Below are 25,493 nucleotides of genomic sequence, written 5' to 3'. Positions count from 1 at the left end.
AGATCGAGACCATCCTGGCTAACACGGTGAAACCCCGTCTCTACTAACATACAAAAAAAATTAGCTGGGTGTGGCGGCGGGTGCCTGTAGTACCAGCTACTCCAGAGGCTGAGGCAGGAGAATGGTGTGAACCCGGGAGGTGGAGCTTGCAGTGAGTGGAGATCACGCCACTGCACTCCAGCCTGGACGACAGATTGAGACTCTGTCTCAAAAAAAAAAAAAAAAAAAAAAAAAAAAAAAAAAAAAAACTGTAATAACTACACTAGTATATTAAAACAACTTTAGGGCTGGGCGCGGTGGCTCACGCCTGTAATCCCAGCATTTTCGGAGGCCGAGACGGGCGGATCACGAGGTCAGGAGATCGAGACCATCCTGGCTAACACGGTGAAACCCCGTCTCTACTAAAATACAAAAAAAATTAGCTGGGCGAGGTGGCGGGCGCCTGTACTCCCAGCTACTCGGGAGGCTGAGGCAGGAGAATGGTGTGAACCCGGGAGGCGGGGCTTGCAGTGGGCTGAGATCCGGCCACTGCACTCCAGCCTGGGCGACAGAGCCAGACTCCGTCTCAAAAAAAAAAAAAAAAAAAAAAAAAGTTACTGATTCAAATATTGCTTACAATAGGTGACCATTAAAACTTTTCTTAAAAAGGATGTTTTCCTTCATCATTGTATCCATCTTTTTGTCTATTATATGCTAATTACCGTCCCTGGGTCTTGCCTATCTTTGTTTCAGGGCAGTGAAAAAAAATTTTTTTATAAAAAAAGTCAAAAGACTCTTCTGCTTTCACCTGTAAAAAATAAAGAGAATTTCTGAACCCTATTTCCTTAACCCATCATAAAGATTGTTTGATATTGACTAGAGGACCCTACTCAGATTAGAAGGTAGATACACTCGTAAGTATCATTTCCCATTCTTACCCAATACAGCAGGGAGGGTGAGTTGGTGATTCACACCAAGGCATAAAGGGAAGTAAGAACAAACATGTCCCAAAAGGAAGGAATTTGGCCTGTGAAGAGCTACAAGTTTTCCTCAGCAGGGGAAGAGGGTACCGGGTGTTTAGAAACGATGGCACCTAAAGGAGGGCACTAACAAGGCTGGTCAAGGAAGATACAAAAGAAAAGCCATGCACATAAATTGCAAAAGTAGGCCGGGTGATGGCTGATGCCTGTAATCCCAGCACTTTGGGAGGCTAATAAAGCGGGAAGATCCCTTGAGCCCAGGAGTTCGATATCAGCCTGGGAAATATAGTGAGATCCTGTCTCCACAAAAAAAATTTAAAAATTAGCCGGGCATGGTGGCATGTACCTGTAGTCCTGGCTACTTGAGAGTCTGAGACCAGAGGATCACTTGAGCCCAAGAGGCAGAAGTGGAGACTGCAGTTAGCCTCGAGACTGCACCACTACACTCCAGCCTAGGCAACAGAGCAACACTGTGTCTCAAAAACAAACAAACAAACAACAACAACAACAAAACTATAAAATTCCTAAACACACACACACACACACACACACACACACACTAGCCTAGCATGATGGTATGCACCTGTAATCCCAGCCACTCAGGAGGCTGAGGTGGGAGAATCGCTTGAGCCCAGGAGGTGAAAGTTGCAGTGAGTCAAGATCGCATCACTGCACTCCAGGCCGGGTGCCAGAGCAAGACCCTATCTTAAAAAACAAAAATAGGCCAGGCATCGTGGCTCACACCTGTAATCCCAGCACTCTGGGAGGCTGAGGCGGGCGGATCTTAAGGTCAGGAGGTCAAGACCATCCTGGCTAACACGGTGAAACCCCGTCTCTACTAAAAATACAAAAAAATTAGCTGGACATGGTGGGGGGTGCCTGTAGTCCCAGCTACTCCAGAGGCTGAGGCAGGAGAATGGCGTGAACCCGGGAGGCAGAGCCTGCAGTAAGCTGAGATCGCACTACTGCACTCCAGCCTTGACAGAGCGAGACTCCTTCTCAAAAAAAAAAAAAAAAAAGAAAAGAAAAGAAAACATTTGCAAAAGATACAGCCAATAAAGGACTGTTATCTAAAATATACAAAGAACTCTTTAAAAAACAAGAAAACAATCTGATTAAAATATGGACAAAATACCTTAACAGACACCTCACCAAAGAAGATATACAGATGGCAAATGCAAATAAGCATATTCCACATCATGTCACCAGGAAATGCAAATTAAAATGAGATACCATTACATACTTTTCAGAAATGGTCAGAATCCAGACCACTGACAACATCACATGCTGGTGAGGATAGGTAACAGCAGGAACTCTCGTTCACTGTTGGTAGGAATGCAAAATGGTACAGCCACTCTGGCAGTTTGGCCGTTTCTTACAAAACTAAACATATTCTTACTATACAATCCAGAAGTTGCACTCCTTGACATTTACCCAAAGAAGCTAAACACTACGTGCACACAAAAACCTGTAAATGGATGTCTCTAGCAACTTTATTCATAATTGCCAAAACTTGGAAGCAACCAAGATGCCCTACTATAGGTGAATAGATTAATACACTGTAGTACATCCAGACAATGAAATATTTTTCAGTGCTAAAAAGAAATAAGCTATCCAGCCATACGAAGACATGGAGAAATCTTAAATGTGTATCATTATGTGAAAGACGCCAATCTGAAAAGGCTGCATACTGCATGATTCCAATTATACGATATTCTAGAAAAGGCAAAACTATGAAAACAGTAAAAAGATCAACAGCTGCCAGGGGCTGGGGCACAGGGTGAAACGATGACTAGACAGAGGATTTTTAAGGCAGTGAAAATACTCTGTGACACTGTAATGATGGACACATGTCATTATACATTTGTCCAAACCCACAGAATGTACAACACCAAGAGTGAACCCTAATGTAATCTATGGACTTTGGGTTATTACGATGTGTTAACGTAGATTCACCGATTATAACATATGTACCACTCTGGTGGGGGATATTGACAACTGGGGGTGCTGTACATGTGTGGCGACACAGATATATGGGGAACTGTGTACTTTCCTAATTTAGCTATGAAAAAAAAAGTAAAAAAAAAAAAACCATACACAAACCCTGGGCGTGGCAAGGGGAACTGACCCAGTAAATAAGAAAAGGAATTGGGATGGGACTATTTCTGAGAAGGGAATAGACCCTATGAATAGGTTTCATTTTAAATTACATTAAAAGCACCTTCCCAGCAAATTCTAACCCCAAACTAACTGCTTACTTTACTGAAAGTCTACTGTAAGAATATATATAGTCTGTGTATGTTTATTTCTGCCTCTCAGGACACTAGCTCCAAACACATCCCAAATGTTTCAACAGAAACAAAGGACATCTTTGTCACATCTGTAAATTAAATTCACTGCAGAACAGATTTTTTAAAAAGTCAACAGGCTCTGCCAATGAAAGATACATAGTAACCTTCTCCCCTCCCCTCCCCTCACACATCACATGATGAATCAGTTACAACTTTTCCTGTTTTCCTTTCTTACTGATACATCCTTCCTCTAATTCCCACTCCACCCCCATCTTTGATTTTTCCAACATTCTGTAATCACAAAGCAGTCCCAGTTTTTCCTAGGTTTACTACATCTCTATTTAAGCACCTTTTATTTATCCGATTCTTGATAAAAGTGATATATGAATTAAAAATAAAGTACATGCAAAATAGCCAATGTTGGCACTAAAACAGTATTGAAGAAGAGTGTTGTGCACCAACAACTTGAGAAGAGTGTCCAAGAAGCTCAACTAAAGTCACATGAGCCAGCTCCCATTTTATTACAAACATTTAGAGAAGGGCCTGGGTGAGGAAGTGGAAGTAACCACTGACAGCCCTTTGTTTTCTCCATATAGGATAAAACTGCTAAAATAAACCAGGCATGGTGTCTCATGCTTCTAATCCCAATTATTCAGGAGGCTGAGGCCGGATGATAGCTTGAGCCCAGGAGTTTGAGGCTGCAGTGAGCTATGATTGCAGCAATGCACTCCCATCCTGAGTGACAGAGCTAGATCCCATCTCTTTAAGAAACCAAACAAAACAAAATACTGCTAGGATAGGAGGAAGGTCCTAAATTTACTCCAGCCATGCCATGTCCCTCTACTTGGTCCAGAACTGACTAGTAGAGATGGTAGCTGTGGCAGCAAGGCTGTCCTATCGTTCTCAGCCTCCCAAGGTCACTATCTTGGGTTCTCAACCACCAGAACGCCTGCTCTATTCCAAAACTCCCAAGTTTTTCCATTTGTAGGCACACTCCAAGCATATCTTACAGGCAAATGTGAACAAATACTCCCAAGGCAAATTCCTAGAGGACTGTGGTGACTGGCAGAGTGATGGGGCCTGGGGTCAAGCTGGTTCTGAACTGAAGAGGTTGGCAGAATTCAGATTGTCCAGGCCTAACAAAACAAAACCCAAAAAGACAAAAATCACCATCATGTCTCATAGAGTCTCTTGGGAGAACCTCCAACCTGCTCTCTGCTTCCATTCTAAACTCCCTCCAATCCATCTTCTCCCCAGTAGCCAGACCAATTTATTTTTATCACTGTAAATCTGATCATTTCACTGCTTGCCTAACCCCTTTCCACGGCTTCCCACCACCCTTAGAATAAAATCCAAACTGTGGATTATTGCTGACAGACTACAATCCCCCACAGGGCCTAATGTTACTCTGCATAAGTCTCCAGCTGTACCCACAAGGTCCTCTGGCCTCTGTGTTCACTAGACACATGCCAGAACAACCTCCTTCATATTTCGCACACGTTCCAAGCCCTTTCCCATCTCGTCTCTTGTACCAGTGGCCCCTCTGTTTGGGACACTCTCTCATCAGCTCTTCACACCAACGCCTTGTTCAAAAGTCACTTCTTCCAACAAACTTCACGGTCACCCTAATGTGCTCCCTCCCCAAGTTAATCTTCCCTTATCATGTTGTTTATTTCCATTTCAGCATTTATGGATTGCAACTAGGATTGCAGTTGCTTGCTTATTGAGAGCCTCCCTGACTAGGGTGTAGGGACTGTGACTTATTGACTGCCATACACTTAGAAGGCCCTAATAAAACCTTTCATTGATTTATTAAACAGGTGGAGAGAGACATTTAGAAATTACAACTTGCCAAAGTGTGCTAGTGAAATCTTCAGTGACCAATGCCTCATTATTCCTTCATCAGTCTCCTGAATCATCAATTTCTGCCTCTTCACTGGATCACTCCAAATATGTACTAATATGCTATATCTTAATAAAATCCTCCCTTAAAATATAGATTTACTATTGAATGATACTTATGTAGTATTTACCATGTGCTGGGGGTATATCAGCATCTGTACCCTCATTTTTTATTATTTTTATGAATGATTCTATCTGATAATACACTGAACTAAGGCTTTATAAAATCAAGGAGATCTCAGGATAAACACAGATGCTTATGCAGTGTGATAAAGGAAACTTTACTCTAAAGTAAACATTTGCTTTCCAAATTCTTCTGACACTAAAACTATTATCACATTACTAAAAACTTCCCAAAGCACAAAAATTACAACCAATTACATATTTAAATTATAATACTTATTTAAATTACACTACTTAATTTCAAATCCTGACCTTACAGTGGCTATTTGTTATTAGTAAAGACAACATGCAGAATTTTACTTTAATATTTTAACATTTCAAAAATTAGGGCATATATATCCCTAATTTTATACATACATATGTATAAAATGTGTGCATGCATAAAATGTATATATATAAAATGTGTATATATATATTGCCCCCCCATCTAACAATAGAAACTGCTGCTTCATCCTAGGAATAGTAAAATAAATTTAGACCTATATCTATAAGCACCTGAATGAAAACAAGTTAATGTATGCCCTAGAATGGAAAAACTTCAGTTGAGGTTTGGAAGGCCACAGGAGAAAAGATAAAATTAAGTGACAGAAACATTTACACAAGCTCTTGAGTAAAGTTTTAATCTGAAAGAGTCACAAGTAAAATAAAATCATTGACTCAACTGGAATATGTGCAAGGATATGCTTGTAATATAAAATTCCGCAAAATGTGTTAAATGCTGATATCAAACTTAGTAAAATTGTAAACTTCGACAATAGTAAACTCAAGTATCTCATATCTACCACCTTTTTCTGAAGGACTAAAAACTTCTGGCATATATACCTTTCTCCACATATCCAGGACAATCAGGAAAAAGGTATGAACTTTTTTTTTAAGATCAAACAATGAAAGGAAAGAAAGTAAATTACTTTCTGCAGACCAGAGAGAAAGAGAATCTTCAGTCCTATCTTGTACAGAAACAAAGCAAAGAAACAGTATTACATGTGCCTAGAGATAAAAAAACAAAATATATTTTAGGAATAAGACTCCACAAAATCCTAAGCTGCAGATATTGCTCCATAAAGTTGTCCTCTCCTGATGGTTTTCCGAATTTACTGTGTACTTTTAAAAACATCTGCCTGTCCATCCACATGCGTTTTGGATATGCTGCTCTCTCTACACCCACTCCCCTCTATAAATCCAGACCTCAGTGTCTTCATTTGAATCTTTTTACTTAGTACTGACATTTTCCTTGTTATCTTCTTCATTTGTCTATACTGTAGAAATAATTGTTGAAGCTCAATATTTAACTATTTAAAGTTCTGTTTGATATAATTTTAAGTTCATGTTTATTTTAAAAAGTTAAGAGGCTGGGCGCGGTGGCTCACGCCTGTAATCCCAGCACTTTGGAAAGCTGAGGTGGAAGGATCATGAGGTCAGGAGATCGAGAACATCCTGGCTAACACGGTGAAACCCTGCCTCTACTAAAAATACAAAAAATTAGCCGGGCGTGGTGGCGGGCACCTGTAGTCCCAGCTACTCGGGAGGCTGCGGCAGGAGAATGGCATGAACCCGGCAGGCAGAGGGAGCAGAGTGCTGAGATCGCAGCACTGCACTCCAGTCTGGGCGACAGAATGAAGACTCCATCTCAAAAAAAAAAAGCAGCAGGTAAGTAGGTGTGGGTCTTATTTTTCCTTTAAAAGAAACTGAAATGTGTGTGTGCATGCTTCTTGTCCTCCAGGACATGAAGCAATAAAGAAAAGACCAATGCCCTAAGATTTCGAATTCAAAGTAGACTGTGCTAAATTCTCTACGAAAGTCACCAGCACTCAGAGGAAGAAAAAGCCACTTCCAACTGAACTTACCTAGATATTTGGTAGGGGGTGGCAGGGGCCGCATGTGAGGGGGGTTTGAAGAATGGGAACTCAAAACAGAAAGGGCAGCAGAAGTTCTCACTAGAAACAGGGAACAGCCACTAGTCCACTATGTCTAAATCCCCACCCACGTCGGAGAAAAAGATCAACTCATCAATAAAAACAGAAAGAGAAACTGTCATGAAGCAACACTCATCTTGGGATTTTATAGGGCATCACCATTAAAGCCTTATTCTACTGTCATATTTACAAATCTAAACTGGAACTCACTCTCTTCATCTATAGGAGATACAGACTGTAAAAGTGGGGTTGAAATCATGTTGGAGGGAATTCTGAATGTCAGGTTTTTCACTCTGGATTTCATTCTGCAGGTAAGGATGTGAAGGCACTTGAAAAGGGAACTGCAGTGCTGTAGGTGTCAAATGGAAGGGAATGAAGAAATGGGCTTGGCAACAACAGGAGAGGCAGGTTTGCAAAAAAAAAAAGTGACAGATGAAATAACTTGGTAGCTATTTGCATGTGGGGTACAAAGGTAAAAGAAAGAATTAACATTGCCTCAAGATGTTATTCCTGGGTAACTAGGAATAAATAAAATGGAGGGAACGGAAAATAGGGCAAAATGACAGTGAATTAGCTTAACTAATTACTAGTCTTGTTGGAAATGTCCGCATCAGATCCATGAATTCGGTACCTCTGTGTGCCGGGCACTATTTTCAAGCATTTAGGATACAACAGTGAACACAACTGGCAAACAACTTTACCCACATGGAACTTACGCTCGTCAGACAACAGATAATGAATAAGTAAATAAACAGGTCAATATGTAAGTGTGGTGTTGTATGTAATTTTAAATAGGAAGGTAACATCTAAACAAACACCCAGAGGTGAAGGAGTGAGCTATACAAAGAGCTGGGGAAGAGTCAGCAACTAACAAAACAATAGCTTAAAATAATTTCACTCCACAATGCTTTTGAAGTTAGCAGCCACATTGCGACATACCTCTTTGGGACCCAGTCCTATTTCCTTGGGCGAGCATTCAGGGTTCCACTTCCTGACTCTATCCTACCCAATCAAGAAAACTTCACCAATAAACCGGCGATAAAAAACTGCCTAGTGGGTCAATTTGTTTATACTGGCTGTTTACATTCCCTACATGGGAGAAGAGGACTGCATTTTAGAAGGACAAAACCAAAGCACATTAGAACATGTTTGTACAAAGCTTAAGAAGACAATCATCTTGTTCTCAAAGCAATAATTAATGTAGCAACTTTGAGACTTGTGATTTAAGTCAAAGGTACTGAAGAAAGATTATGAATCATGCAATTAAGCTACCAAGCAGGATACTGCTGGAGAGGAAAGCCATTCACAGCACCATAAAACTGTCAAAAATAAAGATAGTAACTATCATCAAAACTAGAAATAATATCATCATTTGATTTTATACTTTGTTGATCAGCAGAGCTGAATTCTAGCCTAAGCTCCGCCATTTATTGGTTCTGAGTCTTTGGCCTCATCCTTATCTGTAAAGACCAGCTGGTCTGATTTTTCAGATTCCTTTCAATTCTGAGATTCCCTGCAGCAAGCTACGGTTCCTATGATGTTTATTTATGTATTGGGGGTGCTCTGTTTTACTTAGGTTTGCAATAATAGTACAAATAAGCATCCACCCAAAATAACACAACTTAAATGTTCTGTATAAAGCGATATGAACTGCTTTTAAACAAACCCGCCTGAACTTGGTGCTTAAAATGAGGCTACATTCACCGTAAAGGCGCTGCCTCTTTTTTCATCCCTGTTTTAGAACAGCCTTCAAGACTCTGAGGTTTCTGTGGATGTGATTTGGAACAAGGTGGATGATCACATCAGGTAACACCCCTAGTGAAAGAAAAGAGACCTTTTCTTGTGAAACTTGGTCTAAGAAAACTGTTCCAAAGGAATCCCCAAGCATTTCTAGCAACAGCTCTGAGGAAAGAAAGCACGTATATCTGGTGATGGCAATTCTTGACATTAATGCTCATCTGAATGCATAATAAAGAAAACAGCCAAAGTTTATTGTGGACTATGAGCCAGGTATTAACTCATTTAATCTTCAAAAACTGCTGTAAGTTTGGAACTATCATTATCTCCATTTTACATACGCTAAAACTAAGGCATAGAAAAGCTAACCAAATTGCCCAAGTTTTCTCAGTTAATAAATAGATTCAAAACCATGACTCCAGCTCCAAAGTCTGCGTGCTTCATCTCCAAGATACACTCCCTATGTAACCCCTGCTGTCCATGTTTAAGTAACAGTCCCGTTTCGACTACACCTTCCTTACAAACTGAATAACACAAAGTAAAAGTAAAGCCCCACGGCAAACTCACTATCGGGTTTCTCCTCCTGTCCTGAACCACAAACTGTAAATATATTTTAAAGATATACAAACTTGACAGTACCTGGGACTTCTCGACATTTAGAGGGGATGTGTGTGGAACAACTCAAACATTTCCTGTCTCGGACCAAGTGCAGTGAATGAGTGCTGCGAAGCCGCAGCATGCCTGGGTGTGGAACCGGCGTCTCCTCTCAGGGGTTCACAGGAGGGGCCGCCCGCGCGCCCCGCCCCGCGCTCCTGATGGGCGCGGAAACGGCACTGGGGCCCGTCACACCACACCTGCCTCCCGCGCCCCCGGGGTCCCTCCACCTGGCCCGCGCAGTGCCCGGGCTGTTCTCCGCCAGGCTTCCTCGCGCAAGCTCGATGAGCCACACGCTTACCTTCGGGGACCCACCCCCGGCGCGTGGCGAATGGGAAGCACCGCCACTGCTGCGCCACACTCGGCCAGGACCTGCGTCGTGCCACCACCTCCCAGCGGCGCCAGCTGCGCTCCCTGCGGGGGCTAAACCTGTAGGCCCCGCCCCCTGCGGCAGGCCCCGCCCTCACCAATCACCGCCGGCCACGCCCGAATATGGGCCCGATCAGCCCCGCCCTCGGAGCGCTTCGACCGCGCCCGCGAAGGAGCAGCGGGCGGGGTGCAACCCCTGGGCCTTAAGTAAATATGCGGGGGAGGAAAGGCGGGAATCCAGCGGATGGGAGAGAGAAAAACGAGAGGACCCCCGCGGGGAAAGTGAAGAGAGCCTTGGGCGGGGTCGGGGAATAAGAAGGCACTCTCCCCAGGTTCCCGCTAAAGTGTAGACCTCAAAACAACCGCGCTCATTCAAGACATTGGCATAATCTCATTTTCCTCGGGCGGGGTAGGAGTCACACACCAATTCAGGGCTCCAGGCGTGAGACGTCGTTGGGAATGGGATTCAGAGGAGCAAAGAAAGGAAGCAATTCCTTTACTAATCTCCACCACACATCCTTTACTTCAAAACCTGGGGAGTCGGCTCCCAGTAAGAATCCTCGAGCTTAAATTGTTAATTAATCCCATTCCCTTCATAAATTGTTAATCAATCCCGTTCGCTTCAAACAGTTCAGGCGCATCACGAGAGAGCAGACGCGGCCGGGTTTGGCATGAATGTCCGTAGTGTGCTACTCTAAGGTTTGCGTCTCGGTGTAAAGATAAAGGAAAACCAGAATCCTCAAAACGACTTGTTTTAATTATTAATGCATCTGAGTCTGGACGGTGAAAAACGGCTTGAGGCATTAAGCCAATAACTGAGTCGGGCACAGTTCCTACAGTCCCAGCTACTCCAGGGGCTGAGGCAGGAGAATCACTTGAGCCCAGGAGTTCTAGGCCAGCCTGGACCTGCATAGCAAGACCCTGTTTCTAAAATAAAAATAATATAACTAATGAATATGGCAGGGAAACAAAGGGCTCACTTTGCCAGTAAGCAGGATTGATATACAGTAACCTTTATTACAAGAATTTCAGAAAATAATGCCAAGAGGCCAGCCTAGCTCTGTAGCCTTAAAGGGAAGTCACAATATCCGAAGTCCTCAATTTGCTTATCAGTAAAATGAGGGGATTTAGCCTGGTGACCTCATGGGCTCCAAATGCCCTCTCATACTCTAGAGTTTGTCCTGCCAGGCTCTACTCATAGGAGAGGGGAAAGAATGCAGGGAAGTATTGTCTAGTCAGGAGCTACTTAGAGAAATTGGAAATTTTTAGAAAAAGCTTCAGGGATCTCTGGAATCACTTCATTCGACCTCTCCCTTCCGACTTTCCTGTTTGTAATAATAATAATACACCAGTCCCCGACACATACCCTTATCAACAGTTTCCCTTTTCTTTTTTTGACCCACAGTCTGAAAAAATTAAATGGAAAATTCTAGAAATAAACAATAAGTTGTAAATGGTGTGCTGTTCTGAGCAGTGTGATAAAATCTCACGCTATCCCAATCCATCTACCTTCAATGTGAAGCCTCCCTCTGTCCAGTTTGTCCATGCTGCAGATGTTAACCACCTGCTAGTCACTTAGTAGGCATCTCTATCATCAGGTCGGCTGTAGAGGTGTCACAGTGCTTGTGTTCAAGGAACCCTTATTTTACTTCATGATGGCCCCAAAGTGCAAGAGTTGTGATGCTGACATATTGTTATAATTGTATTTTATTATTAGTTATGGTAGTTAATCTCTTACTGTGCCTAATTTAGAGAGTAAACATTATTGTAGGCATGTATATATAGGAAAAAAACAGTTTAGACTGCGGTTCAGTACTATCTGCAGTTTCAGGGAACCACTGGGAGTTTTAGAAGGTACCCCCTTGGCTAAGGGGGTAATACTGTATCGTTCTTGCCCTAACTCAAAACCTTTGACTCCTCCCTCTCAGTCCTCACGTTTGGTCACCAGGTCCTTGGCTTTCTCCTTTACAGAGTCTCTTCAATGACTCTTCCATTTTCACTGCCATCTCTGTATAAAGAACAGATTCAAAGAACTCAGGGTGTTTGATCTGATCCTAACCTACATTTCCCACCTAATCTCCAACTCACTCTTGTGTACTCAGCTGTTTGACAGACTGTCTCCTCAACGTACAGAATCCACGACTTATAGCTAACATCCCTGCCACTGTACATGCAAACCCACTGCCTCCCAGCTGGAATACCCTCTTCTCAGTCCTAACTACCTGTCTTGACTACAATAGCCCAGCTCAGGGACGTCTCTATGCAATAAAATGCTATAATACTTAGGATCTGCACCACTCACGTTAGCATGTAGCAGGGCTACTTTGTTTTGTTTTCTGCTATTTAGAATCTTTATCTCAAGCCAGTTATGGTGGCTCACACCTGTAATCCCAGCACTTTGGGAGGCCAAGGCAGGCAGATCACTTGAGCTCAAGAGTGGAGTTTGAGACCAGCCTGAGCAACATGGTGAAACCCCATCTCTACAAAAAAATTTAAAAATTAGCCAGGTGAACATGGTGAAACCCCGTCTCTACTAAAAATACAAAAAAATTAGCCGGGCGTGGTGGCAGGCACCTGTAGTCCCAGGTACTCAGGAGGCTGAGGCAGGAGAATGGCATGAACCCAGGAAGCAGAGCTTGCAGTGAGCCGAGATCGCGCCACTGCACTCCAGCCTGGGCAACAGAGCGAGACTCTGTCTCAAAAAAAAAAAAAATGAGCCAGGTGTAGCGGTGCACGTCTGTAGTCCCAGCTACTTGGGAGGCTGAGATAGGAGGATCCCTTGACCCTAGAAGGTACAGGCTGCAATGAGCCGAGATTATGCCACTGCACTCCAGCCTGGGTGACAGAGTGAGACCCTGCCTCAAAAAAAACAAAACAACAAAAAAAAGAATATTTATCTTGCTGGGCACAGTGGCTCATGCCTGTAATCCCAGTACTTTGGGAGGCCAAGACAGGAGGATTTCTTGAGCCCTGGTGTTCCAGAGTAGCTGCAGCAATACAGCGAGATCCCATCTCTATAAAAAATTAACGAGGCATGGTCCCTGGCTAATTAGTCCCAGCTACTTATGAGGCTTAAGTGAGAAGATCACTTGAGCCCAGGTGGTCAAGGCTACAGTGAGTCATGATTGCACCATTGCACTCCAGCTTGGGTGACAGAGGGAAAGCCTGTCTCAAAACAAACAAAAAAGAATATTTATCTCTAAAACTAAACTTTAAACCTTTTTTTTTGGAGACAGAGTCTCGCTCTGTCACTCAGGCTAGAGTGCAGTGGCGCAATCTTGGCTCCCTGCAACCTCTACCTCCCAGGCTCAACCAATTCTGCTGCCTCAGCCTCCCGAGTAGCTGGGATTACAGGAATGCACTATCACGCCTGGCTAATTTTTGTATTCTTACTAGAGGTGATGTTTCATGATGTTGGCCAGGCTGATCTCAAACTTCTGACCTCAAGTGATTTGCTGGCCTCAGCCTCCCAAAGTGCTGGGATTACAGGTATGAGCCACCACACCCAGCCAACTTAAAACTATTTACTAGATGTCCCCAGGCCCCAGTCAACCAGGAAAAAAATTTTTCAATATCTTGAGGCTGGGCGCTGTGGCTCATTCCTGTAATCCCAGCACTTTGGGAGGCCGAGGCGGGCTAATCACAAGGTCAGGAGATCGAGATCATCCTGGCTAACATGGTGATAACCCTGTCTCTACTAAAAAAATACAAAAAAAATTAGCTGGGCGTGGTGGGGGGCGCCTGTAGTCCCAGCTACTCGGGAGGCTGAGACAGGAGAATGGCGTGAACCTGGGAGGCAGAGATTGCAGTGAGCTGAGATTGCCCCACTGTACTCCAGCCTGGGTGACAGAGTGAGACTCTGTCTCAAAAAAAAAAAAAAAAAAAAAAAAAAAAATTAGCCGGGCGTAATGGCGGTTGTCTGTAATCCCAGCTACTCAGGAGGCTGAGGCAGGAGAATGGCGTGAACCCAGCAGGGGGAGCTTGCAGTGAGGTGAGATCGTGCCACTGCACTCCAGCCTGGGCAACACAGCAAGACTCCCGTCTCAAGAAAAAAAAAAATTCAATATCTTAAGAAGGCGAAAAGAAATTATAGATTCATCCATAATTAGGCTGTTCAGATTACCTATAACAGCAAGATTCTGTTTTTCTCTGAAATATTATGATACTGAAGTAACACCAGTTACTTCATGCTAACCAAATGCTTTGATTGGCAGTTACATGTGATTGATTCATAAAAATGGAAAAGTAAATGATAAGACTTTTTTGGAAGACTCAGTCTTTGAGATTCATGGAGGTAAATAAAAAGTAACCTACCCACTTTTCTTCACCTCATTGCCCAAACAAGTGGTATACCCATAGTAAATGCTTAAAAATATATTAATCAGTCCATGATTATTTTCAACTTTCCTTAAGTCCTCTCTCTCCTTCACTACTAAAACACTGGTCTTTTCTTTTTCATGGAAATAAGATAGTGAGAGCTTCCTCTTTTTTTTTTTTTTTTTTTTTTTAGACAAGAGTTTCGCTCTTGTTGCCCAGGCTGGAGTGCAATGGTGCGAGCTCGGCTCGCTGCAACCTCCGCCTCCCAGGTTCAAGTGATTCTCCTGCCTTAGCCTCCCAAGTAGCTGGGATTACAGGCACGCACCACCACGCCCAGCTAATTTTCTTTTAGTAGAGATGGGGTTTCTCCATGTTAGTCAGGCTGGTCTCAAACTCCTGACCTCGTAATCCGCCCACCTCAGCCTCCCAAAGTGCTGGGATTACAGGCATGAGCCACTGCACCCGGCTCCTCTTTTAATTTCAAAGAAATCCTCAAGAATAAGTGAAAAAGAATCACACAGCATTTCTTGGAGTTGGACTAGAAAGGTTTTCAGTGTTCTAGAAATAAACCCTTGAATCACAGCAAATTCTCTATGTTAGCAAGCTCTATGTACCATTAAGGTCTTTAGAGAGTAAATTTTCCTTAACTGCAACCTTACCCAGATGGTAAAATAGAAACAGAACCCAGTTTGCAGAATGACTACCAAGTAAGAGTAAAAACTGATTTGCAATCTATCAATGGCCCCTTGTGTTTTGAAAATGTCAATGGCACATTTCAGGGAGGCCCCAGAGTTCTAAAGTCTGTCCCAAACAATCTATAAATCACTAGTCACAGCAAACCTTTATAACGTTCTAGAGATTTAAGAAGTATTAAATAGACTAAATAATAATCACACTTCATCTATAGAGTGGGTTGTACCAGAGGCTATTGGTAATAGACGCTTGGAACTCTTCTCTACCTCTCTTCAAAATGTGAAGTGACTATTAAGAGTAAAGCCTTAGGGGACTTCTGAATCCAGCCAACATGGAGTAATAAGGACCAAATTGGCCCTCCCACCTGAACCAACCAAAAGGAAAAAGGAAAAAGAGCCAGACAAAATATATAAAACATCTGTTTTCAAGATACTGGATATCAGGCAGTGAAAGAAAATGATTCCTAAGCAAACAAAGTTTACCCCAGCTTACTACTTTCAGATACCTTACACACCATGACATAGGAAGTGGAATGAAGGAGAGCCCAGCAGACTCCCTGAGTTGAGATGATTCGGCTATGAATCCAGGAAGAACAAGATGGTTACAGTTCACAAGACAGTGTACAAGAGGAAGTTAAGTGCACAAAGAACCCTAGAGACCTGCCGAAGGTTCTCCCGGAGAATGTGACAATGCGCATCAGTGCATGCATGTGAAGAAACTATAAAAAGTACAGCAAAGAAAAAAACATATGAAAGCATTAGACAGAATACCACTGGAAACTCACAGAGGGCCAGGAATAGTGACTGTTCCTATCAGGTAGACTAGAAACGCTCCTAACTCAATGGAGGTAGAATACTAAGAAGAGTCTTACCTTACTTAAACTGGGGGGGAATTAGCCCTAGAATAAATACTGCTTGAGTCCTGCCAAAAAAAAAAAAATATATATATATATATATATGGAAGTAAGATCTGAAAGGATTGAACTATTTCCTAGTAATTTACCTCTATCTCAAATTAAAATCCAGGCATATTTATGAACTATTTCCTCGTAATTTAACTCTATCTCAAATTAAAATCCAGGCATATTTATAAGAACAGAAAAATATCCAGCATCCAGCAAGGAAAAAAATCACAATGTCTGACATTCAATATTGAATATGTGGCATTCAGTATTACAAGGCATGCAAAGAAACAGAAAAATATGACCAATAATGAGATTAAAAAGTAATCACTAGGGGCCGGGTGCGGTGGCTCACGCCTCAGCACTTTGTGAGGCTGAGGCGGGCAGATCATGAGGTCAGGAGATCAAGACCATCATGGTGAACACGGGGAAACTCTGTCTCTACTGAAAAGACAAAAAAATTAGCTGGGCGTGGCGGTGGGCGCCTTTAGTCCCAGATACTAGGGAAGCTGAGGCAGGAGAATGGCGTGAACCCGGGAGGTGGAGCTTGCAGTGAGCGGAGATTGCCCCACTGCACTCCAGCCTGGGCAATAGAGCGAGACTCCGTCTCAAAAAAAAAAAAAAAAAAAAAGTAATCACTAAAACTGACCTGCAACTGACATAGATGTTAGAATTAGCTGACTAGGACATTAAAACAGTTATTATAATGGTAATGTAGGCAGGTCTTGGTGGCTCACGCCTGTAATCCCACTTTGAGAGGACAAGGTAAGAGGATCCCTTCATTTTAGGAGGTCAAGACCAGCTTGGGCAACATAGGGAGATCCCATCTCTACAAAATAATAATAATAATAACAACAATAGTAATATATTCAAAAAGTTAAGTAGAGACAAAGAAAGTATAACATTTCTAAGTCCGACTTTTAGAGATGAAAACAATAATCTCTAAAGTGGAAAATACACTGGATAGGATTAACAGAAGACTAGACATTACAGAAGAAAAGATTAGTAAACTTGAAGACAGCAATAGAAACTTTCTAAAATGTAGACAGAAAAAAGAATTAAGGCCAGGTGCAGTAACCCACACCTGTAATCCCAGCATTTTGAGAGGCTGAGGCAGATGGATCACTTGAGGCCTGGAGTTCAAGACCAGCCTGGCCAGCATGGCAAAATCCCATCTCTACTAAAAATACAAAAATTAGATGGGCATGGTGGTGCATACCTGTAGTCCCAGCTACTTGGGAGTCTGAGGCATGAGAATCATTTGAAGCCAGGAGGCGGAGGTTTCAGTGAGCAGAGATTGTGCCACTGCACTCTAGCCTGGGCAACAGAGTGAGACTCTGTTTCAAAAAACCAAAAAAAAGAGAAACGTAAAGAGAATCGATGAGCTGTGGAAAAATGTAAGCAGCCTAATATACTTGCAATTAGATTCCCTTAAGGAGAAGATAAGGATGGTGTTGCAGGATGGGATAGGAAAACGCATTTGTAGAAATTATGGCTGACATATTCCCAAATTAGATGAAAACTATAAACTCACAGATCTGACAAGTGCAATGAATTCAAACACTAGAAACATGAAGAAAACTACACCAAGGCACATCATAATAAAAGTACTAAAAACCAGTGATAAAGTCTTAATAGCAGCCAGAAGAAAAGATATGTTATATACGGAGGAACAAAGTTAAAAATGTCAGCATATTTCTCATCAGAAATAGTACAAGTGGCCGGGCACAGTGGCTCATGCCTGTAATCCCAACACTTGTGGAGGCGGAGGAGGGCAACGGGCAGATCACCTGAGGTCAGGAATTTGAGATGAGCCTGGCAAATATGGTGAAACCCCGACTCTACTAAAAATACAAAAATTAGCCGGGTGTGGTGGCGCATGCCTGTAATTCCAGCTCCTCAGGAGGCTGAGGCAGGAGAATCACTTGAACCTGGGGGGCAGAGGTCGCAGTGAGCTGAGATGGCACCACTGTACTCCAGCCTGGGTGACAAAGCAAGATTCCGTCTCAAAAAAAAAAAAAAAAAATTACAAGCAAGAAGTAGAGCAACATCTACAACGTACTGAATAAAAAAATTTGTCAACCTAAAATTCTTTACCTAGCACAAATATCCTTCAAAATCAAAGATACATAAAGATCAAAGATATATAAAGCTATATAAAGATTTTTTCAGACTGAAAAAAAAGCTGAAAAATTCATAACCAGTTGACTCATACAACAAGAAACATTCAAGGAAGCCCTTCAGATATAGAAAAGTTATTCTGGATTTCTGGAAATTACTAAGAAATGAAGAGCACTTGAAATAGTAACAACAAAAGTAAACATATTTTGATTTTTTAATAATTTAAATCTCTAAAAGTTAACAACTTTAAACAAAAATAGTAATAACTTATTGTGGGTTTATATCTAATGTATCAGTAAAATATATGACAACAGTATTATAAAAGCTAGCATTAGAGACATGGAAGTATACTATTGTAAGATATATCCTATAAGTGTAAGTATTCTATAAGTGATGTGGTATAATTCAAATGAAGATAGACTGTAATAAATTAAAGATATATACTTAAATCTGGTTGAGAGCAGCAATAATCCAGAATGGCTACTCTGATCTATGTTGATAAGGAAAATGGAGAACCAGGTACCCTTGTGGCTGCAAAGGATGGGCTGAAGCTGGGGTCTGGACCTTCAATCACAGCCTTAGATGGGAGATCTTAAGTTTCAACACCACGTTTCGGCAAAACATTCAATGTTCTACCAGCCTTACCTAAAGCTACCAGGAAGGCTTTGGGAACTGTCAACAGAGCTACAGAAAGGTCAGTAAAGACCAATGGACCCCTTAAACAAAAACAGCCAATCTTTTATGCCAAAAAGATGACTGAGAAGACTGTTAAAGCAAAAAGCTCTGTTCCTGCCTCAGATGATGCCTATCCAGAAATAGAAAAATTATTCCCCTTCAGTTCTCTAGGCTTTGAGAGTTTTGACCTGCCTGAAGAGCACCAGATTCCACATCTCCCCTTGAGTGGAGTGCCTCTCATGATCCTTGATGAGGAGAGAGAGCTTGAAAAGCTGTTTCAGCTAGACCCCCCTTCACCTGTGAAGATGCCCTCTCCACCATGGGAATCCAATCTGCTGCAGTCTCCTTCAAGCATTCTGTTGACCCTGGATGTTGAATTGCCACCTGTTTGTTCTGACATAGATATTTTAAATTTCTTAGTGCTTTAGAGTTTGTGGGTATTTGTATTAATAAAGCATTATTTGTTTAACAGAAAAAAAAATACATACTTTAATCCTAAAATAAAATAACCATTAAAAGGAAAAACAGGAGTTATAACTAATAAGGGAACAAAGGACATAAAATGGGATAATAATGCTTAATCCAAAATAAGGCAGAAAATGAAGAAAAATGAAACAAAGAACAGATAAATATAAAACAAATAGCAATATGAAAGACAAACTTGACCGGGCACGGTGGCTCACGCCTGTAATCCCAACACTTTGGGAGGCTGAGGCAGGCGGATCACCTGAGGTCAGGAGTTCGAGACCAGCCTGACCAACATGGAGAAATCCCGTCTCTACTAAAAATACAAAAATAGCCAGGTGTGGTAGTGCATGCGTGTAATCCCAGCAGCTTGGGAGTGTGAGGCAGGAGAATCACTTGAACCTGGGAGGCAGAGATTGCGGTGAGCGGAGATTGCGCCATTGCACTCCAACCTGGGCAACAAGAGCAAAACTCTGCCTCAAAAAAAAGAAAGCTAGAGCAGCTATATGAATATATAAAGAATATTTCAAAGCAAATAATATTACTGTGGAAAGAGAAGGTCATTTCATAACGATAAAGGGGCCAATTTATCAAGAGGACATAATTCTACACATTTATGCACTTAATAACAGAGCTTCAAAATATATGAACAAAAACTGAAAATCCTTCAAGAAGAAATAGATACACCCACAATTATAGTTAGAAGTTTCAAAACCCCTTTCATAATAACACAAGTAGAGAGAAATTCAGCAAGCATATAGAAGACCTAAACAACACTATTAAACATCTTGAGATTTTATACATATATATACACACACACACACATACACACACACACACACACATATATATATATATATTTTTTTTCTTTAAGACGGTCTTGCTCTGTCGCCCAGGCTGAAATGCAGTTGCAATCACGGCTCACTGCAACCTCTCTGCCTCCTAGGTTCAAGCAATTCTCCTGCCTCAGCCTCTCGAGTAGCTGAGACTACAGGCACATGCCACCAGACCCAGCTAATTTTTGTATCTTTAGTAGAGACAGGGTTTTGCCATGTTGGCCAGGCTGGTCTCAAACTTCTGGCCTCAAGCGATGCACCCACATCAGCCTTCCAAAGTGCTGGGGTTACAGGTGTGAGCCACCACACCTGGCCAACTTAATTGATATTTGTAGAACACCCCAAAATAGAATATATATACTTTTCATGTGTACATAAGATATTCACCGAGGCAGACCATATTCTGAGCCATAAACTCAATAAACCTAAAACAATTCAAATCACACAAAGTATGTTCTCTAACTATAATAAAATTAAATTAGAAATCAGTAACAGCAAGACGTTTGGAAAAATCTAATTTTTTTTTTTTTTTTTTGACGGAGTCTTGCTCTGTTGCCCAGGATGGAGTGCAGTGGCAGGCTCTGCCTCCCAGGTTCACACCATTCTCCTGCCTCAGCCTCCCTAGTAGCTGGGACTACAGGTGCCCACCACCACGCCCAGCTAATTTTTTGTATTTTTAGTAGAGACGGAGTTTCACCATGTTAGCCAGGCTGGTCTAGAACTCCTCACCTCAGGTGATCCACCCACCTCGGCCTCCCAAAGTGCTGGGATTACAGGCGCGAGCCACCATGCCTGGCCAAAATCCAAATATTTTGAATCCAAATATACAACCCTAATAACCCATGGGTCAAAGAAGAAAGTGAAAGGAAAATTAGAACATATTTTGCACTGAATGAAAATGAAAATATAACGTATCAAACGTTGTGGAGTGCCCTAAAGTAGTACTTAGAAGGTATTGCCCATATTGGAAAAGAAAAAAAAGCTCAAATCAATGACCTCAACTTTCAACTCACCAACAATAAAAATAAGAGCAAATTGAACCGTAGTGGGAGAAAATATTTGCAAATTACATATCTCATAAGAGTCTAGTATCCAGAATATGTAAAAAACTTGTTTGACTCAACAGTAAAGACAAGTAATCCAATTTTAAAGTAGTTAAAAGACTTAAATAGGCATTTCTCCAAAGAAGATATACAAATGGCCACAGGCACATAAGAGTTGCTCAACATTAGTCATTAGGGAAATGCAAATCCAAATCACGATGAGATACCAATTCACACTCACTAGGATGGCAGTAATAAAAAAAGTGAAAACTAAGTGTTGGTGAGGATGTGGAGAAGCTGAAGCCTTGTACATTGGTGGTGAAAATGTAAAATGGTGTGGCTGCTGTAGAAAACAATTTTGAGTTTCTCAAAAAGTTTAACACAGTATTTCTGTATGACCCAGCAATTCTACTTCTAGATATATGCCCCCCCAAAAAACCGAAAATATGTATTCATACAAATACTTGTACATATTTTTCACAGCAGCACTGTTCACAATACTCAAGAGGTGAAAATAACCCATGTGTCCATCAGCTAATGAATGGATAAACTGTGGTATATACATTCAATGGAATAATTATTACCCAGCCATAAAAAGGAATGAAGTACTGATACATGCTACAAAATGAATGAACCTTGAAAACATTATGCTATATTTATATTTATATTCCATATAAATGGAATCATACAGTTCTTATCTCTGATGTCTGGTTTATTTCATTTAGCATAATGTTACAGGCACTTAGCCTATTTCATAGAAACAGAAAACAGATTGGTAGTTGCCAAGGGCTGTGGATTGCCTGAGACCAGCCTGGACAACATGGTGAAACCCCATCTCTACTGACAAAATTAAAAAAAAAAAATTAGCCAGCAGTGGTGGAACATGCCTGTAGTCGCAGCTACGGGAGACTGAGATGGGAGGATCACCTGAGCCCAGGAGGTTGAGGTTGCAGTGAGTCAGGAGCAGGGCAATGCACTCCAGCCTGGGCAACTGGAGTGAGACCCTTTCTCAAATAATAATAATAATAATAATAATGTACAAATTACATTCAGAAAAGGTACAATATAATTTTATTATTTAGAGATGTGGAAGGAAATATAATAAGGACTAAAAGCAGAAACATTTAAAAATATTTAACATGGTTCCTTCCCAAAATTAAATTGACCTAACTGATAAGGGGACTTCTTTCGAATGACTTCAAAATAAAGGATATCTTTCCCTAGTGGAATAAACTCAAAGGACAAAAGAACTGTAAAAAATAATTATAAAAAAAATCTTAAACTCTATTCAAGTAATCATTATATGAGATCATATTCGTGTTGTAGAATAAAGAAAATGGGTCAGGTGTGGTGGTGTATGCCTGTAATCCCAGCACTCTGGGGGGCCAAGGCGGGCAGATTGCTTGAGCCCAGGAGTTCCAGATGAGTCTAGGCAACATGGTAAAACCCTGTCTCTATAAAAATTAGCTGGGTGTGGTGGCACATGCCTGTAGTTCCAGCTACTTGGGAGGCTGAGAGATGGGAGGATCACTTGAGCCCTGATGGTTGAGGCTGCAATGAGCTAAGATCATGCCACTACACTCCAGTCTGGGCAACAAAGCAAGACCCTGCCTCAAATAATAATAACAACAGTAATAATAACTTTTTAAAAAGGAAGAAAATTAGTAATTATCTTCATATCCTTAAGAACCAGGAATTCTGATGTAGGAGAAAGGAGATACAGATGAGGTTAGGTTTAAAAAAATCAAAAAAACCTGTAGTACTGAATTTCAGTTGGAAGTATCAGTATGAATATATGTTGTATTTTATCTTTAAATATATATATGTATATTTTATGTGTACATAAATATATGTATATACATATAAATACACATATATATTTATATTTATGTATTTCCTAGCTCTAGCATGGGAAAGGCTAAAATCAATGACCAATCCAGGGAAATGAACACCCCTAGTACCAAGATTATGGGCCCTAAATATTTCCCACTAATATGAACTAGGGCTCGTTGGAGAACTGGCTGATTGCAGACCTGCAGCAGAAAATGTACAAGATGAGCCTGGAATGTCCTAACTTCCTTACTTTCTAGTATGATATCAGTGACTACCAGAGTCATGTGAAAAACCTCAGAAACGAATTCAAAGATGGCAAAATTGATCGTAAAAAAGAATCACCATTATGAACTGAAATATATTGAACATGTAAATCCATGAATTTACAAAGATACTAAAAAACAGAAAACAAACCTCATGGGTTACCTTTGGATAACCATAAGGAACTAATCCATTGTTCTGAAAACTGGTAAATAAAAGGTAAGAACCAAGCCTGTATCCTGCCTTCCAATATAAACTGCACTCTGGGTAACGAAATAGTCAATGAGGAGAAGTTTCTTGTTACAGAAGAATTCCAGGTAATGTATAAAAACAGAATACTACCATTTTGCAATGAATTAATTAATGAATTAATGCATGTAGGCAATGATGATCAATGGCTGCTTATCTCATAAAAAGAGCGCTGACCAAACATTTTATGCCTCCTGATGGAAAAACACATCACTATGCAGTATTCTTGCCAAAATACTCGAATCTAAATCTCATTAAGTTTCTAGCTCTAACTTCCAATTTATAGGGACTGCAGGGGTCAGAAGTACATGTCAAATGATATCATAGGGATGCAATCAGTAAACTTCAGTGGGAGATCCTACAGGCTAAATGACCTGGTTTCTTTATTACATAAATTATAAGGGAAAAAAGAAAGGCAGCAGATATACAGAATAAAAAACAACTAAAAAAATTATGAGGCAATTTGAGAATTCGAACATAACTACATACCCAGTAATAAGAAATCATAAAAAGAAAAAGAAAAAAATCAGTGGGTTTTTTTTAAGTGTGATGATGCTATATTTTTGTTTTTGTTTTTGTTTTTTGAGGCACAGTCTCACTTTGTCACCAGGCCCTAGTGCAGTGGTGCGATCTCGGCTCACTGTAACCTCTAACTCCCTGGTTCAAGCCATTCTCCTGCCTCAGCCTCCCGAGTACCTGGGATTAAAGGCATATGCCGCCCCGCCCGGCTAATTTTTGTATTTTTAGTAGAGATGGGGTTTCACCATGTTGATCTGGATGGTCTTGATCTCCTGACCTCCGGCCGATGTTATGTTTTTTACAAGTCTATATTATAGGCCGGACGCGGTGGCTCACGCCTGTAATCTCAACACTTTGGGAGGCCGAGGTGGGTGGATCATGTAAGGTCAGGAGTTATCTCTACTAAAAATACAAAAATTAGCCGGGCAGGGTGGCATGTACCTTTAATCCCAGGTACTCGGGAGGCTGAGGTAGAAGAATTGCTTGAACCAGGGAGTTAGAGGTTACAGTGAGCTGAGACCGCGCCACTGCACTACAGCCTGGTGACAGAGTGAGACCCCGCCTCAAAAAACAAAAACAAAAACAAAAACAAAAATATAACATCATCACACTTAAAAAAAAAAACAACACTTATTTTTTTCTTTTTATGATTTCTTTTTTTTTTTTTTTTTTTTTTTTGAGACGGAGTCTCGCGCTGTGTCACCCAGGCTGGAGTGCAGTGGCACGATCTCGGCTCACTGCAAGCTCCGCCTCCCAGGTTCAGGCCATTCTCCTGCCTCAGCCTCCGAGTAGCTGGGACTACAGGCGCCCGCCACCACGCCCGGCTAGTTTTTTGTATTTTTAGTAGAGACGGGGTTTCACCATGTTAGCCAGGATGGTCTCGATCTCCTGACCTCGTGATCCGCCCGCCTCGGCCTCCCAAAGTGCTGGGATTACAGGCTTGAGCCACCGCGCCCGGCCTTATGATTTCTTATTACTGGATATCTAGTCATGTTCGAATTCTCAAATTGCCTCATAATTTTTTAGTTTTTTTTTTTTTTTTTAGACGGAGTCTCGCACTGTCTCCCAGGCTGGAGTGCAATGGCGCGATCTCGGCTCACTGCAAGCTCCGCCTCCCGGGTTCACGCCATTCTCCTGCCTCAGCCTCCGAGTAGCTGGGACTACAGGCGCCCGCCACCTCGCCTGGCTAAGTTTTTGTATTTTTAGTAGAGACGGGGTTTCACCGTGTTAGCCAGGATGGTCTCGATCTCCCGACCTCGTGATCCGCCCGCCTCGGCCTCCCAAAGTGCTGGGATTACAGGCGTGAGCCACCGCGCCTGGCCTAGTTGTTTTTTATATCTGTATATCTGCAAAAATTAGCCGGGCGTGGCAGCAGGTGCCTGTGTCGGAGGTTGTAGTGAGCTGAGATCGCGCCACTGCACTGGGGGACAAGAGCGAGACTTCGTCTCAAAAAAAAAAAAAAAAGTCTAAAAAGTCTATGTTATAGAACTAATACTTAAATATTTACAGATGAAACAATCTGTTGTTTGGGATTTGATTCAAAATTACGTGTGTGTAGGGGCAGGGGTGTGC

The 25,493-nt window shown here is 41.6% G+C and overlaps 2 protein-coding genes across 13 annotated transcripts in view; one reads left to right on the top strand and one right to left on the bottom strand.

Annotated features, from left to right (window-relative positions):
• The window catches only part of LOC101000053 (serine/threonine-protein kinase Sgk3), a 146,653-nt gene that overhangs the window by 77,883 nt on the left and 43,277 nt on the right, over window positions 1–25,493 (bottom strand). For 2 of the 12 annotated variants that reach the window (XM_009213130.4, XM_031669601.1), the window contains exon 1: window positions 9,941–10,070. The exons of 4 other annotated variants lie outside the window; for them this stretch is intronic. The gene's annotated coding sequence lies outside the window, so the exon portion shown is untranslated. Of the gene's footprint in view, window positions 1–4,260; window positions 5,680–9,624; window positions 9,870–9,940; window positions 10,075–25,493 lie in introns of those variants that run through there. 6 more of the 12 variants (XM_009213129.4, XM_009213132.4, XM_031669599.1 and 3 more) reach the window with 5 other exon arrangements.
• Window positions 18,517–19,196, top strand: LOC101001092 (putative pituitary tumor-transforming gene 3 protein). Its single transcript, XM_017962069.2, is given in 1 exon segment — window positions 18,517–19,196. A coding segment is annotated over 1 exon segment (627 nt). The 3' UTR covers window positions 19,144–19,196.

The sequence above is a fragment of the Papio anubis genome, chromosome 8 (genome assembly GCF_008728515.1).
Source record: "Papio anubis isolate 15944 chromosome 8, Panubis1.0, whole genome shotgun sequence".
Classification (NCBI taxonomy): domain Eukaryota; kingdom Metazoa; phylum Chordata; class Mammalia; order Primates; family Cercopithecidae; genus Papio; species Papio anubis.
This window is presented reverse-complemented; position numbering and strand designations above follow the sequence as displayed.